Source organism: Simochromis diagramma, unplaced genomic scaffold, assembly GCF_900408965.1.
Source record: "Simochromis diagramma unplaced genomic scaffold, fSimDia1.1 OVJJ01000216.1, whole genome shotgun sequence".
NCBI lineage: Eukaryota > Metazoa > Chordata > Actinopteri > Cichliformes > Cichlidae > Simochromis > Simochromis diagramma.
The window spans coordinates 6,182,777-6,201,854 of record NW_024386883.1 but is presented as its reverse complement, the minus strand read 5'-3'; the positions used below and the strand labels follow the sequence as shown (position 1 = coordinate 6,201,854).

Here is a 19,078-nt window from a genome sequence, read left to right as displayed (position 1 = left end):
GATGCCCAAATTCTCCGCAGAGCTCTCCGCCAGGAGAGAGTGATTAGAGCGCGTTCGGACATTTTATCATTTCCTGATGATTTCCTGTGTGAACGTTACCGTTTTTCAGCACAATCTATAATTTATTTGAATAACATCCTCAGGCCTAATATTGCTCATGTGACACATCGCGGACATCCTCTCAGTTCTGTACATATTATTTGTATTGCACTTCGGTTTTTTGCAAACGGGAGCTTTCTGTATAATATTGGTGACGCTGAGCACGTTTCCAAGGCTACCGTCTGTCGGGCAGTCAGGAATGTTACAGTTGCACTGAAACGTCTCCTGTACTCGTTTGTGGTGTTCCCCGGTCATAGACCCACAAGATTTATCAAAGAGGGATGCCACAAAATTGCAGGTATCAGGATGAACAAAACTTAATTCATGATGTGGTGATATTTGAACTACTACTTAAATTTTACATTTATTCTCACGGTTCCCAGGCGTGATTGGCTGTATAGATGGCACTCACATTCCAATCATTGCTCCTTCAGTAAATGAAGGAGACTATGTGAACAGGAAGTCTTTCCACAGCATTAATGTACAGGTACATAGTTCCCTGTAGCATTTCAAACTAACAAATTATTTCATTATAGTAATGGATGCTGATTTGTGTTCTCTGCACTGTGAAGATCATATGTGATGCTGCCAACATTATCACAAATGTGGAAGCCAACTGCTCAGCCTCTGTGAGTGGTGGTGGTGGAGGACCCCCACCTGTTTTTCGGGCCTCCGCTTTTTTTTCTGTTGGCTATAACGGGTCACATTTGAGCATACAGAGTAAGCAAATATGTACTTGTAATGTGCTCAGATAATTTCAATAAGTGCTTATGTAACCCTGGTTAACATAGCTAACAACAAATAAAAGCCTGTTAGTATAAACAGTCATAAGAAATATATTACAGGTGATAAATAGTCAGTAAATACATCATAATGGTTAGAAAATTCATTAAAAACATCAGCAATGATATAATTCATGTTATAGGATTTCATTTGTGTTTAAAAACATGTTAAAAGGGTACAGAACTTGCTAATTCATGGTGTTTTATGTTCATCCAGGTAAAATGGCTAAAATATGTGTTGAGACTCTTATTGTGAAAGGGCACGCAGCAGCGTGACTCCTGTGATAGCCACACCCAGTCGGGTTGTTCCTTCTTTTTGACGCTAGAGAGAGAGAAATGCAGACAGTCCTTGCAGAGCTGCTGCTTAAATGAGTGGAAAAATAGTAAAAAATAAGCCAAAAATCTACTTAAAGCCATTTTTGTGCCCTGGAGAATGTATTTTTGTTTTTCCGACCTGTCCTTGCCTTGGTGACGTTGTGAACATAACCAAACGGGACTTGGTGAGTTCAGAAATTGTATTTTATTTCATGCAAGAAATGTTTTGTTGTATTATATTGCTCATTTCATGCAAATGGAGAGCCAAGGTAGCAGATTTATGTTGTTTTATGTTAAAAACGGTGGATTCGTGCTTAAACGACACACAGGCTGTACTTCAAAGGCCTTTGACGGTGTTTCAGCGCGCCATATTGGCGTCACCTCATTTACGGCTAAATAAGCTGGAAAAAACGGACTTTTACTGTTATTTAAGGGCTACCCGTGTGTTATTTTCGAATGTTTATGCACTTTATTTTGTTGTTATGGTAGGCCATTAAGGTTTGGATCGGGAAATGCTGAGCTAGAATCGGAGTTTGATCCGCTGAGCGAGAAACAAGATGGCGAGCCACCCATGGACCCATTGAACTGTACCGAGCAGGAAAAAGGAAAACGCCCCCTGCTGGACGTTGAGCTCTTTCGCTGAAAAAACTGGTAGGATTAATCCATACACCTCTGCAAAAGAACAGCGGACTTTCAAAGCACTGGATAATCATTCGGAGTAATTCCAGGATTAATAGTTAAAGGACACAGAGACAACTTTCTTTTGTTTATTTGTTTGTTTAAGGGGTTTATTCAGCCTTTTGCTGAATTGTTTTCAGTTTTACATTTATTTATTTATTTTTGTAATTTATTTTGGTCAACCTTACATTTTAATGCTGTAATGGTATTAATGGAAATGTAAATATTTTTGTTGGGTTAAAACAAAATAAGAACTGGTTGAGAATTTAAAGGTGAACCTAGACCAAGATTAAATTAAATCTTGGGCCTAAAGAACTAAAGTTGATTTAAAATAACACAGTGTTAATGCAAATAGATCAAAGGATAAACTTGAACTTAGAACTTGAAATAAATAAAACAATAACCTAGGTTGAAAATAACATCCTTCTAAAGCCAAATAAAAGGTTTTGAGATAAATAGGATGAACTAACAGAACATACTGAACAAAAAAGGGGAAAGAAATATCTTGTTTTCCTTAAATGTGTGATGTTGAATGTTTTATGTAATGTGTCTATAACTGTCTATTCTCTGTCTTCACAAAATAATAAGCCGGCAATTTAAACGTATTTACTGGTCTGTGGTCTTTATTACATGCTACGCTCATTACTGCTCTAGTAGTCGAACCTAACTGGTCCTAGTATACTGTAACGACTCCAGAAGTGTTACACTTACAGAGGGGAAATTAATGTAGCCTCTAACTGCAATTGATTTACGTAGGACAAACAGACCAAGCACTATGGCTCATAATACAATTACACCTTACCTGTTTGGACTATATTTTTATATTTCATTTTTACTTGCTGCCAGGAACGTTTGGGGCCTGTTGGGTTGCACCTGCGCTCACATCACATCACAAAATAAAATGTATGAAATAAAAAATAAAATAAAATATAATAAAATAACGTGTTAAATGGGTGGAAATCCCTAGATCAATGTTTAAATTAACACTCACGCATTGACTCTGTCGGCTATGTTTTGCCATGCATGCTCCCTTTCTTTTGCAGCTGAGGCTGTGTTACTGTTTTTTCCGCGGAATTTGCATGTTATCGGCATATGCTGCCATCAGAATTTCGGCCTCAAGCGCTGTAAGATACATTGACCGCGCCTTCTTTCCCTCCGTCTCCATGGTGACTCGCTTAATCTGTGCTCCACTAATCAGGGCTTTATGTATCCTCGTGCGCGTGCTTAACTTGGGGTTAAAGCAACTCCGCGTTGATTGAACTAATTGTTATCAGCCTTTCTGAAACCGAATATTCCGAGTTGGACAGTTCGGGGTTACTCAACCCTGAGTATCGTTTTTCACTCTGAGTTTTCTAAACCGGCTTCCTGAAATAGGGCCCAGGGGTCTCAAACTCACACCCAGGGGCCACATGTCACCCCTACTTGTGGCCTGTATATTGATGCGAGGAAATATAATGCAATTCGGTACTTGAAGATACTTTTTTTGTTAGTTTTGTTATTTGTTTGTTGTTGAGTGAAACAACAAACAAATTTGAAGGCAATATGAGCAGAGAGTACAAACATGTTGAGGGATTGGCTGTTAGTTCAGTGAGAGAGTAATTAGTAAAGAAAACAATTTTCACTAGCAGTCAAAAATTAATGTGTACACTTATGTCTGCATTATTATTTTGTTAAATAAGTGCTGCCATGTGTCTGGACAGAAAGAGAGTACAAATTTTTATATTTGGTAGGTCAATGAAAGACTTCAGTTAGTTAAGAGACTACCCGACAGAAACTTTGATAAAAGCGTGGTTTTGTGCAAACTGTGCAAAAAAAGGAGTTTGCATACCACCAAAGGACATGCAGCGAGCACAGAAGCTGTGGGAGCTGTAAGCCTCAATTCAAGTACCAACAACATGTGTCAGCAGCCCCAACTTGATGAAATGATTGGCCTCAGGACCAAAAGCAGTTAGTCAACACCGGACAAACTTACTTGCTCTGAACTGTAGACCACCATCAGTGGTAGAAGATAGGGGGTAAGAAAATGTGCTACAGTTAGCGTTAGGCGATCCAACTGCCATGCAGAAAGACTATTTCACGTACAATTCCACAGTTTTATGACTGTTAGCCTTGCCAATGCTGGGTTGAGTGACGTATTAGCAAAATGTCACAAGATAGTGGGTCACTTTAAACACAACCCTGCTAATATGGAGGAACTACACCAGGAGCAAACAACACTGAAGCAACAGAAAGAGCCACTCATACAGGATGTTTCCACAGGGTGGAAATCAAGAGGCTGTTTTTGCTGCTTTAGACAAACAAAAGCACAAGCTAGTCATTTTAACGCCATCAGAGCAGGTAAAACTCCAATTGCTGCTGACTGTTCTTGAGCCATGCAGTAAAATAAAACTATTTCAAAAATCTCTATAGTGGACAGTTATTGTGTAGATTAATAATTACTTTCTTGAACTGTCTACTACAGGTTTGTGGCTGAGCTTCTTGGAGGTGAGATATATGTTTCATGTTCAGTGGTTTTACCTGCTTTCTGCCATTACACCATAGAGGTCTCCAATGATGACTCAAACTACATGATTTTTGACCCGAGGACACCACAAGGTTTCGGGTGCAACAATACATGGATCTGTATTGAACCATTCGATACAGTGCTTTCGGTTGCATTGTCTTGGTACGCATATGTATTGAATAGGGATGGGTATCGTTTAGGTTCCTCAATAACTGTTTTCCAGTATGTTGTTTTGCAATAGTTTTTTTGTTGTTGTTGTTGTTGCATTGTTAATTTGTTTTTCACCGAAGCAGCTAATAAAGCACAATGGAATACAACTTTGCATCTTTCTTGTAAGATTCTATAATAGAATGAAACAATAATGCCAGTTATAAATAAAGACAATACATTGAATGAATTACAAAACACTTTTTTTTTTTTTTTTTTTTTTTTTTTTTAGATCTGAAAATGTTGTTTAATACTACAACCTGAAACGATAAATAGATTGCGTTGGCCTGTACAGGAGATAAAGGGAAAAAAAATGTAACAACAGCTGTGAAATGGAATAGTCCAAATCACCAAAGTAAAGTGGACCTGGGCTTGTTGCAGGGATCTGAAGTTACTAAACATTTTGTGAGTGTATGCACTCGCACTTAGGACCATATATATAATAATAAATATGTGCGTGATGAAAGTTGGGCAGCATACTAACATCCTTACTCCACTCTGTATGTTTGTATGGGTCTAACCCTTTAACTCCTTTGATTTTTTTTTTTTCCTCGTACGTTTTTTTTTTGCCTTTTTGATTACCGGTGCTGGAAATGCTAGCGCTTGATGCAGTGTTTTGATTTTGTTACCACTCGTACCCTCAATGCAATGCGCGAAAGTCACATGGTCTGTCAATCTCTATTTCACCGATACCACAGTTTCTGCTTTGTACAAGGAGACAAAAGCCAAATTAGAGATGGCAGTGTCAGCAGCACCCACTGTTGCTCTGACCTCAGACGGCTGGATGTCAAGAGCTACACAGAGCTACCTGACCGTCACCACACATTACATTGATCCAGAATGGCAGATGAAAAGCAGTGTTTTGCAGACATGCCTCATCAAAAGTAATGCCACTGGCGACTTAGCCAAAGGTCTGTCAGAAGCTGTGGAATATTGAAAGTTAGTGAAACCAAATGTGACAATACCTGTAACTACTGACAATGCTAAAAACATAGTTATGTGTGTTTAAGAAAAAAAAACAACTGCTGCAGCTTAGTGAAGAAAAACTGATTCAAGATGGAACTCCTCCCATGATATAATGGAAAGATACCTTCAACAGCAAACTGCAGTGTATGCTGCTATGGCCGACAACACTGTGAGGAAGAGTATGAAGAACATTCAGAATCTAACTCAGGAACGAGAACATACAGTGGCTGAATACCCTAAAATATGTAACAATCATGATGTGTTGCTACTGCTTGATTTATAAATATTATTTAACCAAATACAATTAACAGTTTGGTTGTTTATATTTCCTCAGGACCAAGCCGCAGGCACCACAGAAACTGTGACCTCCGCAGAGACTCAAGCAGCAAACTCTTCAGATTAGTCATCAGCATCTTCACCAGAGAAGAAGTCGACCATGAAGGAGTTGTTTGGAGAACTGTTCGTGGCACAGGAGCCAAGGACCAGGTCTGCAGCTGAAGTGGCAGAGGAGGAAATAATTTGTACAGGTTTGCAGACTGCATTCCCACAGATGATAACCCACTGAGATGGTGGAAGGAACAACTGAGCTCGTACCCTCATCTTTCCAAGTTGGCACTGTGGCACAGTGTTACTTGCTTGTACCTGGAACCTCTGTCCCAAGTGAGAGGATGTTTTCCACAGCAGGTGACATTGTCACAGCAAGCAGATCTGTACTGTCAGCAGAACATGTGGACATCCCAATTTTTCTGAAGAAAAACATGAAAATTTAGTAAACTATGTTTTGGGTTGCATTTAAGTGGGCCTTTTATTTAAGTTGTTTTTGTTGTATATGCGGTGCTAGCACTTCAGAAGATGAGTGTTAGGGGAGGTCCATCAGAGAGAGGTTCATTTTATGGTGACCTGGTATGTTTAATATGCTGCTGAGAATACCCCAGAAGAAGGGTATAGTATAGCTTTTATTTTGGAAAGAGCCATTTCTCTGTAATAAACTCTCCATCAGATTATTATTTTTATTATTTTGATGTTTCAGCAACATTTAATTTAAAAACTGTAATTTTGAGTTAAAAGAAATATTTATAATTTTAATAAATTACAAATTAAAAAAGGCATGAACATTATTTTTGTATTGAAAAAATATATAACCATGACACCAAAGTATCAAACTGACCCGAACTGTGAAATATACACACACACGCACGCATGCACGCACACACACAATTAGATAACTCCCCCTTAATATGCTTCAAGCTCGGGTCCTCTACCAGAGGCGTGGGAGCTTGAGGGTCCTAGTCTACCAGTAGTTGGTGTTTTGCACCTCTGGTATTCTTGCCAATCCCTTTCTGTGTCCCAGTCATGTATTGATCCATGTGCCTGTTCATCTTAGCTGCTATGATGCCTGACCTGTACCCAATCTCGGGTGTCTTCCTGGCTCACCCTTGCCGTAGCATGTGTGTTGTGCCTTGTCAATCTCTAGCTGTGAGTACAATCCCTTCTTCTGAATGTTGAAACTCTGACTGTGAAACAACTAGTAGCTCAATGTGGATGTTGTATATTGAAGATTCCATCCTATTCGTGTAGCGCCTTTCGCCGGGGTTACTTGCGTAGTAGCATTCCAACAACGCCCAATTTCGTCTCTTGCCTACCAATGCCTTCTTGTTCCAGTAGCCCACTTCTCATCAGGGTGCCCTGGTTCCTCAACACCTGACACGGACCTTGTTGATCAGGGGACCGAGCCGGCATGACTTCACGTTTATCTCTAGAAAGAGAGAACACATTTATCCTTTTTAGTATTTTTTTTCTTTTTTTTGATAGGGACAGTAGAGACTGACAAGAAATCGGAGGGAGAGCTGGGAAGACATGCAGCAAAGGGCCAAAGGTCCTATTCGAACCCAGGCCAGCCACTCTTAGCCATACGGCATATGGTCACCTGCTCAGCCCACTAAAGCTAAACCAGCACCCAAGAGCATATTTATTCTATATGGGTTTCTCTTCACCGGCTCCCCGTTAAATCTAAAATCAAATTTAAAATTCTGCTCCTTACATATAGTCTTGAATAATCAGACTCCATCTTATCTTATTGACCTTATAGTGCCGTATCACCCCATTAGAGATCTTTGCTCTCAGTCTGTGGCTTACTTGTGGTTCCTAGAGTATTTAAAAGTAGAATTGAGAAACAGAGCCTACAGCTTGAAAAGTTAAAATCCTATATCAAACAAAGAAAATAAAATAAAACATTTATATTTGGAAACTATAGTGTGTGAAAGCACACACACACACACAAACACCTATGTGTGTTAGCAGTTATGGGTTTAAAAGCTTAGGCCTTTTTGGAATAGGTGTACAATACACTTAAGGTAGACACTGAGGGGATCTGCAGAAAGTTAGAACTTCATCTGGGGTACTCCAGTTTGTATAAGAGAATCATAATGTGCAGTACTGCTGTCTGCATTATCAGAGCTTAGGCAATGTAAGATTTTTTGCCAATGGATCTTTTCAACTCTGCACTTGGTAAAAATATTACTTTTTTGCGTCCTGCGTTTTTCATTATAAGTGGATTTATTGGCATTCCTAATATAAAATATTATTATGCCTTTCTGTTTTTTGTTTATATTATTTCTGTCCTGGCAAACACAGCTGTCATGGCCGCAATATATTTGGATCACAATCTAAGAACACCGAAATATATATATATATATATATATATATATATATATATATATTAGGGGTGCAACGATACACAAAATTCACGGTTCGGTTCGGTTCGATACTTTGGTGTCACGGTTCGATATTTTTTCGATACAAAAAAATGTTCATGCCTTTTTAATTTGTCATTTATTAAAATTATAAATATATATTTTAACTCAAAAGTACAGTTTTTAAATTTAACCCTAACCCTTGTGCGTGTTTTTTTATTTTGACAGCAAATGCGCACCTGCGGACCACTTATGTGCAGCCCTGGTTATTTAGCTCGTCATATTGCAGCCACAGAAATTATTTTGTCCATGAAACCATAAAGCTGCACTTTCTTTTTGCCTTATAGTCTGATTTGTCATAACTTCTCCGTTTTGTGGTAAGCTTTTCTTTGGTTGTCACTTCTTCACCCTGACCTGTCTTATTTGGCTCAGCAGAACTAAAATATATATCCTGCTGCTTTTACACACGCACTCACATAAGCTCAGCGATTCTCTGCGTGATCAACCTCTCACATGTTTAAGCTTGCTGCGGGAGATTTCACTTGTCATGTTTGCATAGTAAGCTAACGATTAATAAGACGATGTCAGAGGAATTGGTGCACAAATTATCATCACTCACAGATCAGTGCTGTCGCTCTCTATACACAGTTTCGCACGATTGCAAAGTGAAAGCAAAAAAACAAGCGCAAATTCAAACGCGATTTCAATATGTCACATATTGACAGTGGCTCACCGATGCCAATGACATAATTACCCAGCTACATTTCTGAAAGAATGCAAAAGCATTGACATATATTTTTCCTTCCTACAATAGCCCGACGGGCAGGGAAGAGATAGATTTTGGTAGCCCGACTGAAAAAATCGCTAGCTCCGGGACGTCGGGCTAGCGATATTGCAAGCCCTGTATCTGATTGAGGAATCACTCATCTTTGGAAAATAGAGTTCATTACAGAGAAATGTCTCTTTCCAAAATAAAAGCTATACTATCCGCTTCTTCTGGGCTATATTCTCAGCAGCATAAGGAGAATCATGTGCTAACAGCTGTCTAAATGACTCGGCTAAAGTTAGTAGCATGCTTGTTGTTTTTGTCTTTGCACTAGGATGATGTCGGCGTAAATGTGCAGTCATATTCGTTGTGTTCCCACTAGTGCTTTCAGGTTAATCTCGTTGAAATGACCTTAACGCCACAACACGGCAAATCTCCGTTAACGAGCTACCGCCGATCGCCCCGTGCATGGGCTAGACGGCCAACACGTTAACGAGCTAACTGCGCTAACACACTAGTTCCCACCCATGTAATTGAGCATTGCGTGGCACATCCAACATACTGTTTTACTTTAGTCCATGACTCGCTTACCTTCAGGGTCATACGTCACATGAAAACCAAAATAATTCCAAACGCCAGATCTGAATGAGAGTGGGGGAGGTCCATGTTAAAAGGAGAGCTTAACTTCTGTCTCGCTAGCTTGCCCTGCGCTCTTCCTTCTGACAATGCTGTCTGTGTTGAGCGCTCAGTGAATCTGCGTTCGACTACTCCGCCTAGGCTGCACTGTCGAGCCTAGGCGGAGTAGTCGAACGCAGATTCACTGAGCGCTCAACACAGACAGCATCGTCAGAAGGAAAGTTGATAAAATAAATTACAAATTTTGTATTGTTCGATACATATGCGTACCGAACCGAAAGCACTGTATCGAACGGTTCAATATCGATACGAATATCGTTGCACCCCTAATATATATATATATATATATATATATATATATATATATAATATATATATATATATATATATATATATATATATGTATATATATGTGTGTATTTTTTTTATTTTATTTTATTTTATTTTTTTTGCCTGTCCCGTTTGGCTCTTTTGCCATCAGAATTATTGTCTAAAGGCAAAGAAAGATGCCCAACGGATTTACTTTACCAAATTGACCATCCCAGCCTTGCCGTAATGGTCCATTTGATTCACCTTTTATTGTTTATTTTATTTTCACTTACTGAATACGGGACAGACTTGACTGGAGGAAAGAAGGGGAGAAAGAAAGAGGGTAAGAGAAACAGCTGAGAAGAGGGACGGGGGAGAAGGGCAAAAAACAAAAACCAACAGAATGGGCAGCAAAAAAAAAAAAAAAAAATGCACATATCGATCACCTGGATCACCTGTTGAGAAAGAAAAAAGAAAACAAGCAGAAGAGAACAAGAGTAATAGAATAAACAACATCACAATGATATATGGGAATATGACAGTAAATACTAAATATTAAACATTATTGTGCAGCACATAAGATCAACAGAACACAGTGTGCTTTGAGGTAAGAGCCAAAAAGGGTGTAGTTTGTGGGTGTGATCACCTGTGTGTACACCTGTGAGCATGGACGCGCTTGTTTTTTTAAAAGGTTCCTTCATGTAATGATCTGCTAGAGGGTGTGGGGGGGCCACAGCCCCGTCCTCCAGGGCATGAAGCAGGTATGGAGGAGATCAAAACTCCAGACATCTAGAGGCCCCCAGAACACAAGAGACCAAGGAAGACCAACAGAGGGGCAGCCGCGCCACTGTCCCAGAAAGAGCTGAGGAGAGTCCCAGATGAGCGTTCACTCAGCAGCCGCGGAGCAGAAGCCAGGGGGAGTTGCAGTGACGCGCCCGTGAGCTCCGCCGGCAGCCAGCTGTGCCTGAGTGACCGAGCCCCAGGCCGAGAGGCCGGGGGCACCCCACCTCCGAAGTGGCCCGAGCAAGCCCCAGGCTCCAGGCCCCGATAAGCGGCCGCCAAGGAGTGAGCCGGTGTGTACCTGGACGCCCATCCCCAGACACAAAGAACCACCAACGCACCGATGTCTGAGGGAGTCCGCCACTGGCAGGGGAAGTGGTGGTGGGTGGAGATAGGCCTCCAAACCTTGTTTATATTATTTCTGTCCTGGCAAACACAGCTGTCATGGCCTCAATATATTTGGATCACAATCTAAGAACACCAAAATATATTGCAGTTTTCAATCTTGCATTGGTTGATCTGTTAGGTAACTCCGCCATGGTGCCAAAGGTTCTCAATATCTTTCTGTTTAATCACCCCCACATTTCCTATAATGACTGCTTGACATTCCTGTTTTTCTGCTATGTATTCCTTTCAATGCAAGATCTAAATCTGGTTGCACTGTCATATGACAGAGCTATGGCGATCGTTTACCCACTGCATTATCAACTGAAGGTGACTCACAAGTTCATGTTCTGTTTAATTGCCTCTTTCTGGGTGTTTGTCATTATTGTTGTACTCATTGCAATTGGCCTTCTTACAAGGCTTTCTTTCTGTGAATCAGTTGTTATTAAAAGCTTTTTTTGTGACCATGGTCAGATATACCGGCTTGCATGCAATGATTATACACCCAGCGATATAACTGCTTGGATTTTGCCAGCTCTTATTCTTTGGCTTCCTCTTTTGTTTGTTTTGTTGAGTTATCTGAGTATAGGCTATGCTTTAGCTAAGGTAGCCACAGTTCGAGAAAGAATGAAAGGTTTTAAAACCTGCACAGCTCATCTTTCATTAGTGGCAATCTATTTCCTCCCAATATTAATCACATTTACTCTAGGTGCAAACATAGAGCCAAATGCCAGAATCATAAACCTGTCTCTGACATCAGTCTTTCCTCCAATGCTGAACCCTATCATATATGTTCTTCAGACACAAGAAATCAAAGAATCTCTGAAGAAGTTCTTAAGAATCACAACACACTACAAAAATAGAAAAGTCAAATTTAAAAAGTAAGAATAAATTTGGCATAAATATTTTTACCCCTTTGTTTATTTAAGGAATGCTTATAAAATAAAAACTGTGTTGAATTATGGTTAAGTACTTCCAAACAGAACCCAAATTACAAATGTCACACTTCACGGGGGAATGTGCGTTTGATTTTAAAGCACATGTAGCAAAGATTTGTGATTTGTGAATTTTTTAAGCAATTGTAATTGTTACTGTTAGGACCAACACAGAGAGACATATAGATACTTATTCAAAACTATGGCCAGTTTATGAACCATTTATCATTACATATACAAAATAAATAAAATAAAAAGGAGTTGACAAGTCATGTATGGAAAGGTGAAAGATTAGGTTCAAAGCAGGGACCTCGATGCTGTGAGGTGATAGTGATAAGTAATCTCATTTATCTTTAGCCAAATGTAAGGGTTGCCTTTCTGAGATGTATGCATTGCAACATGACATATGCTTGTTTGTTTGTTTGTTTGTTTGTTTAAAGGGAATTTATTAAAGCCCCTATATAACTAAATAAATACACTTTAATGACTGTTTAACCCTTTAGAGCCGATCGGAGCGGACACGCTCTGTTTTGCGTAACTATTTTTAAATCCCAGTAGCACTGCAACCACGTAAGCTAGCGCAAAAAATTTTTTTGCATATGAAACCGGAGGAGTTGTACTTACATCTTATGCCATCAGCTTGTCCTAGGTCACGGTTTCCTTCCACATAAAGCTTTGCAAAAACTGCATAAAAAGCGCTTGCAGGAACAAAAACATAATATTCCAGAAACACGCTTTGCCAATCCGATCAGCTGTTCATAACACTTCCTACGTTGGAATAGATGTCAGCGCGAACTTTTGCATTTCCGCCATTACCTGCCCGAAACCGGAAGTGACGTCATTTTCGCGGAAATGTAGTCTTTTTTACCATCAGGGCCTCAGGGCCTATACTGGTCTTTTTAAAAGTTATCTTTGACTTTATGCCTTTCTGTGTCGTTTCTGGGATGCTTAGGACTCATATTGCACTGCTGGAAATAGTTTATTTTGATGCATATGCTGCTTTTTTGCAAATTTGCAGTATAATATTTATTTTCGTTTTTCCTGCAGTGTATAAAAATTGGTGTATTTCAAAAATAAAACTATGAAGACACTCAAAAGAAATTTCCTGTGGTAGGAAACTATTTTGTGCAACTTTTTTGTATTTACAGTTTTGAGGGATAAGCCTCTTAAATTTCTCTAACTACAAATATATGTTAAAAAAGCAAAAACGATTTTCAATTTTTTTGTAGTTTATTGCACTTTTTTGCAATTTATGTAATTACTATGCACTTAATGAATACATATTATTAAAATCTGGGCTATAATGGTTGTATTGATGTATAGCAACTTGAAATGCTCCCAAAAATGGCTCCACAGCATGTAAAAATATAATATAAGCTCTGGCGGACTTGGTTCTATGGTAGGTCTTAAAGGGTTAAACATATTTAAACATTGTCTGCTCTGAGAATATGTCAGGAAGCATTCCAACTTCTCTTTCTTCCACCTTCTATGTGGATATCAGGAACCTTTGATTACTGTTTCAAAGAATGTCCAACCAAAATATAAATATTATGTAAAGGACTGACTAAACTGGTAGAAACCTAGAAACTTTATTTTTTGTGGCAAATAAACTGAATCATTGTGTAGTGACCCGATTGAGTAAATTCTACTCATAACTCTATGATCACATGGTTTAATGAAGAGGAACAGACAGCTACTAAACGTGACAGGCTGTGTGGTTATGTTGTAACATTGGTTCTCTGAGTGAAGACATTAACTAGCCAGCTTTTGAGCTGCTCTTCGTGGTTGTGTGCTATAAACATTGCCTGCCAATAGAAACAAATTAAATGTAGGGAGTTGTTTTCCCTTCTGTGTCCCTGCTGTTTGTTGTTATCAGTTTTTATTTGCAGGCAAGGTTTTCTACTTCTTTGTACATTACATACATACTTTCAACAACTTCCCACCACGAATTTTTGAGTCCTTAAGTTGATGCTTTGATTAGTATTCATTATATGAATATGATAAGATAAGAAAATTATTATTCTCTCACTAATAAAATCAAAAACAATGGCGAAAAAGAAGTTAGAAATGCACAGGAGGAATCAGTAATACTGAACAGCCCAATTGCTATCAGGCAATCAATTTACGCTGTACAGTTTCCAAGGGATTTGCAGTTACAATGTAGCTATGATGTAGTTTTCCTGCTAAAGCATAAGTCAGGTGCCCTAGCCACCCTCATTTGGGGAACTGGATTGGGTACAGGGGGAGGCTGGACTGCAGCCACCCTAGGAGTAGAAACAAGGAGTGGCTGGGCCCTAGCCACCCTCATCTGGGAAATTTTGATGGGTGCGGGGAAGGCAGGACTGCGGCTGCCCTGGGTCTGGGTGCAGTTCCCCCCTCCAGGGGCAAGGGTACCTAGACCCGGTTCGTAGAGTACGCTTGGGGAGTGTGACCGTGTGTACAGCGTCTCTTTATGTCTGTCTCCATGTTGGTTGAGTGTGGAGTAAGTGCATATGAGAGCATGAGGGTGGGAATGGATGTTTGTGTCTGTGTGTGCCTGTATGTCTGTGTCTATATGTCAGGTTGGGTATCAGACGCCACCTCTCTGGGGACATCTCAGGCCCTCCAAGGTTTGGAGGCCTATCTCCACCCACCACCACTTCCCCTGCCAGTGGCGGACTCCCTCAGGTGTCGGTGCGTTGGTGGTTCTTTGTGTCTGGGGGTGGGCGTCCGGGTACACATCGGCTCACTCCTTGGCGGCCGCTTATCGGGGCCTGGAGCCTGGGGCTCGCTCGGGCCACTTCGGAGGTGGGGTGCCCCCGGCCTCTCGGCCTGGGGCTCGGTCACTCAGGCACAGCTGGCTGCCGGCAGAGCTCACGGGCGCGTCACTGCAACTCCCCCTGGCTTCTGCTCCGCGGCTGCTGAGTGAGCCCTCATCTGGGACTCTCCTCAGCTCTTACTGGGACAGTGGCGCGGCTGCCCCTCTGTTGGTCTTCCTTGGTCTCTTGTGTTCTGGGGGCCTCTGGATGTCTGGAGTTTTGATCTCCTCCATACCTGCTTCATGCCCTGGAGGACGGGGCTGTGGCTCCCCACACTCCCTAGCAGATCGTTACATGGAGAAACCTTTGGAATGCAAGCATGCTGATCCACACAGGTATGCACACAGGTGTACACACGGGTATTCTCAGACGCGGACTACAGCTTTCTTGGCTGCTGCCTCAAAGCACATTGTGCGCTGTCTATCTTGCGTGCTGCACAATATCGTTTATTATTTAGTATCTACTGATATCTACTGCTAGCTAGTTTATTGTGATGGTGCCGTTTTTTTTTTATTTATTATGTTGCTCTTTGTTGTTTGCTTTCTCTTCTGTTTTTTTTTCTCCATACAGGTGACCCAGGAGTTTTGTTCTTTTTCCTTTTTTTTCTTTTTTTTTCTTTCTTCCCCCCCTTCTCACCGTCTCTTCTCCCATTTGGTTTTCTTTCTCTCCCTCTCTTTCTTTCATTCTTTCTCCCTGTCCTATCCTCCAGTCATGTCTGTCCCGTTTGTAGCAACTGAAAATAAAATAAATTCATAATTATAATAAAGGTCAATCAAATGGACCAATATGGCAAGGCCATGACGATCCACTTGGTAAAATAAATCCGCTTGGCATCTTTCTTGGCCTTAAGACAACAATTCTGATGGCTATAGATCCAAACGGGACACAAAAAAAAGAAAAAAAAAAAAAAAAAAAAAGGACTGCGGCTGCCCCGGGGAAAGAAACATGAGAAGGGTGCACTCAGGGATAACCACTGGTATTTACAGTCTTTTGGGAAATGTGTTTTCCACAAATCCAAAACACAATCCATCTCTCATCTTTCACAGTTTCTTCAGTCATTAAACGGAGCCTGAGCAGAGTCTCAGTATCTGGGAGAGCTGATTCGGCGACACAAAAAACATTTTCAACATACATGTCCATGAACACTAGGGTTGGGCGACTGGATGAATATATTGACTGTCATAGATAGACTGATCACAACGGTGATCGTTTTTACAAGGGTGATTTATTTATTTATTTATTTGCCCATGAGTAAGTTTGCTAATAAAGATGAAGCTAATAGAAACCGTCAACAGAAAAAAAATAATAATAATAGCGCTGTTTTAATAGTACCCTCTTTCATCTGCGAGTAAATGCACCCTCCTCAGAGTGCACCCAAATGCTTGTTGATGGAGCTGCAGAAGCCGAGCATACTCAGCTGTGGGGCACGTACATGCTCATGCAAGTTAGTTGTATTTGAATACTTTGCTCACACGATACGTCTGCACAATAGGCTCCCCATCTTCAGACCACATGCCTGCCGAGGAGTTTGTTCATTGCTGTGGTGGCATGGACTTGGAAGGACTTTAGAGGCTTTGCCGCAGCAGCGCCAACATGGATGTTGAAGGGCTTAATGGCAGTGATAGAGCTGGTGAGTATGCCGCTGGTGAGAGACGCAGGTTGCTGACTCTAATCAGTTCAGAACAACGATGTTGTGGGTGATGCTGGCAAGCCAAGACGGTAGGCAATCCATAAAACCTGGGTTGGCCATAGCAATCTGGGCCAACTGAGGCCCTTCTCTTCTCTAGTGGAGAATATCCATATGATGCAGAGCGGAGTAACACAGACACCAAACTCAAAATTGTTGCTAAACTAAAGGTCTGCTGGTTCCAACATATTCAGGTGGAAACAAAACTTGACTAAATCGGAAAACTGGAGAGTGATACAAATGGAAGACAGGAGTAAACTAAAGCAAAACGTACTAAGACTAAACTGGGAAAACTGGACTAAACTAAACACTAGGGACATGTAACATTAACTTGGAATACTTAAAGATGGAACACCTGAGCATGAAGTATGACAACCAGAAACATGGTACAAGGTGAGCAGATGACCTGTCAATGAACAGAGGGAAAAATGAAACAAAATATACACAAAAGGGTAATTAGGGAGAGTGGAAACATATAGGTCTATTCATCCCAGCCATATTCCTAACAACACAGAGAAAGCAAAATGATGTGTTGGAGTTTAATTACGACGAGGAAGAATATGAAATCTTCATACCTCCCTCTTAGGCTGCCAAGCCTAATGTTACGACCACTCTCCAGGATGAGAATTAGAGCACACCAGCCTCTCCCACTGCAAAACATGTATAAACATTTTACAGTGGGAAACGCTAGGACAAATGTATTAACCGAGACCACCAGATCATATTAAGAAGGGAAGAAATTGCGCAGGCCATAAGGGCAGCAAAGCAGTTACTCTCCGTCTTCTTGGAGCTACTGGAAGAGGTAACTGTCTCTTGGAAGGACTGCCCGTTCAGCAGCAGAAGCCCTATACAGGGCCCTAATTTTGAGGGCATGGGCAAGCACGCCTTACTCTGCATGCCCCCTATGGAACAGTTAGGCACAGCCCACCTCCATTTGGGGCTGGCTATGGCCTCCTCCAGGACCCCCAGAATCCCATCAAAATAAGACTGTTTTCAGTCCACCATGACTGAAAGGAGCAGAGCCAGATTGCTCAACCTGAGAAACCTCTCAGAGAGGAAGGAGGACATCTTGGACATGTTGATCATGACTGACAACATTTTTGGGACTCCTCTGGCTTCCATGCAGCAGAAATGTGAGGTGAGGAAGAGGGATGATGAGGCCATCCCCGGAAAACTGAGCCAACAACATCTCTGGCCCTGTGATGAATGTTCGCGCAAGTGGTAACCCAGCCTCCCACTCAGTTCAAGATCCCAAAACAAATGAAGCCCCAGGCAGCCCTGGCATCTCCACTCAGGCAACATAGGAGTGCGGGCTGTCAGCTTGTCAGTCACCAGGCCAGAAAAAAGAAGTAGGCGGCCTAACAGCCCTTCCTTTCCCACAGGTGCAGAAGCTGAATGTTCCCCATTCACTTGCCATGTTCTGGAGTGTATTGCAAGGGCGGTCATCGACCACTCGCACACACATGGTCTGCCTGAGAGGTTTGTCAGGTTCAGCCATCTGGACCATCCTTCTTTACACATCCCCCCCCCCCCCCCCCCTCTGATATCTCCCACTTTCTCCAGAGTGAGGGAGAATCATCACATCCTGAGTTTGATTGCTCGGCTCTGGCCAACAGTGCATTGGCTGACAGAGCTTCTGTGCAGGCAGCCGTGGAAACTCCCGCAGAGCAGGGACATGCTGATGCAGGCAGAGGGGACAATTATCCACCCACATCCAGACACTTTAGGCTTTTAATCTATAAGCAGGTCACTCTAAGCTGATAAGGCACTATTTTAATGAATAAAAAACAAAATGTAACGGGTGTATTAAAAAATCATTTATATTTCACCAAAGATCAATCCTCTAGTGTTATTTTGCTTTGTCAGTATTGGTTATGTATATGTGTTTATTTATACCTACTCAATGTCTGTATTTGTATTTTGGGAGCTTTTATTTTGTTTGTGTGACCTTTGAATTCTCACAAAGTCACTTCCTGTGGTTGCGCGCTATTCTCCTCAGTCGGCTAGCGGCCGCTGAGGCGAGGTGACTGTACACTAGTGTCCCCGGATGCAGAGCAATTAAACACAGTTTAAGATAACAAAAGTGATTCAAACACTGCTCATTCCCTTTGTGCATTTTGTCTCACAGTTTTGGTGGATGTTTTAGTGTGAATTGTAGTGATGTGCGATACCACTGATTTTCTTTCCGATCCGATACCAAGTAATATTCAGGGTGGTATCGACGATACTGATCCGTACGGATACTTAGTACGAAAACTTTTTTATTTATTGTATCTCAAATTATAGCATCATAATGATTACAGGGCATCAGATTACTTGTTCTTATCACTTAATAATGCAGAGTTCATCATATAAAAATAAAAAAACTTAAGTTGTGCCTGCATGCAGCACTAAAGGACTCCGTGAGAGACGTCTATCTCGCGCTAGCAGCACCTGTCCCTCTCCTCCTCTTCAGTTCGCCTCAACATACGCTCGTCATATTCTGTGATATGATTTACTCTGAGGTGTTTGACGAGGTTAGTGGTGTTGCCACAACCATA

General features: G+C 41.2%; 1 protein-coding gene and 1 long non-coding RNA gene across 2 annotated transcripts; both read left to right on the top strand.

The window, feature by feature from the left end:
- Positions 1-999: 999 nt before the first annotated feature.
- Positions 1,000-2,479, top strand: LOC120733606. Its single transcript, XR_005695866.1, has 2 exons — positions 1,000-1,381; positions 1,686-2,479. It is a non-coding gene; the product is annotated as an uncharacterized LOC120733606 (long non-coding RNA).
- An 8,660-nt stretch (positions 2,480-11,139) lies between these two features.
- On the top strand, positions 11,140-17,523 carry LOC120734081 (olfactory receptor 1500-like). Its single transcript, XM_040032654.1, has 2 exons — positions 11,140-11,985; positions 17,329-17,523. The coding sequence occupies exons 1-2, from the start codon at positions 11,179-11,181 to the stop codon at positions 17,521-17,523; spliced, it is 1,002 nt and encodes a 333-aa protein (XP_039888588.1). The 5' UTR covers positions 11,140-11,178.
- Positions 17,524-19,078: the final 1,555 nt, after the last annotated feature.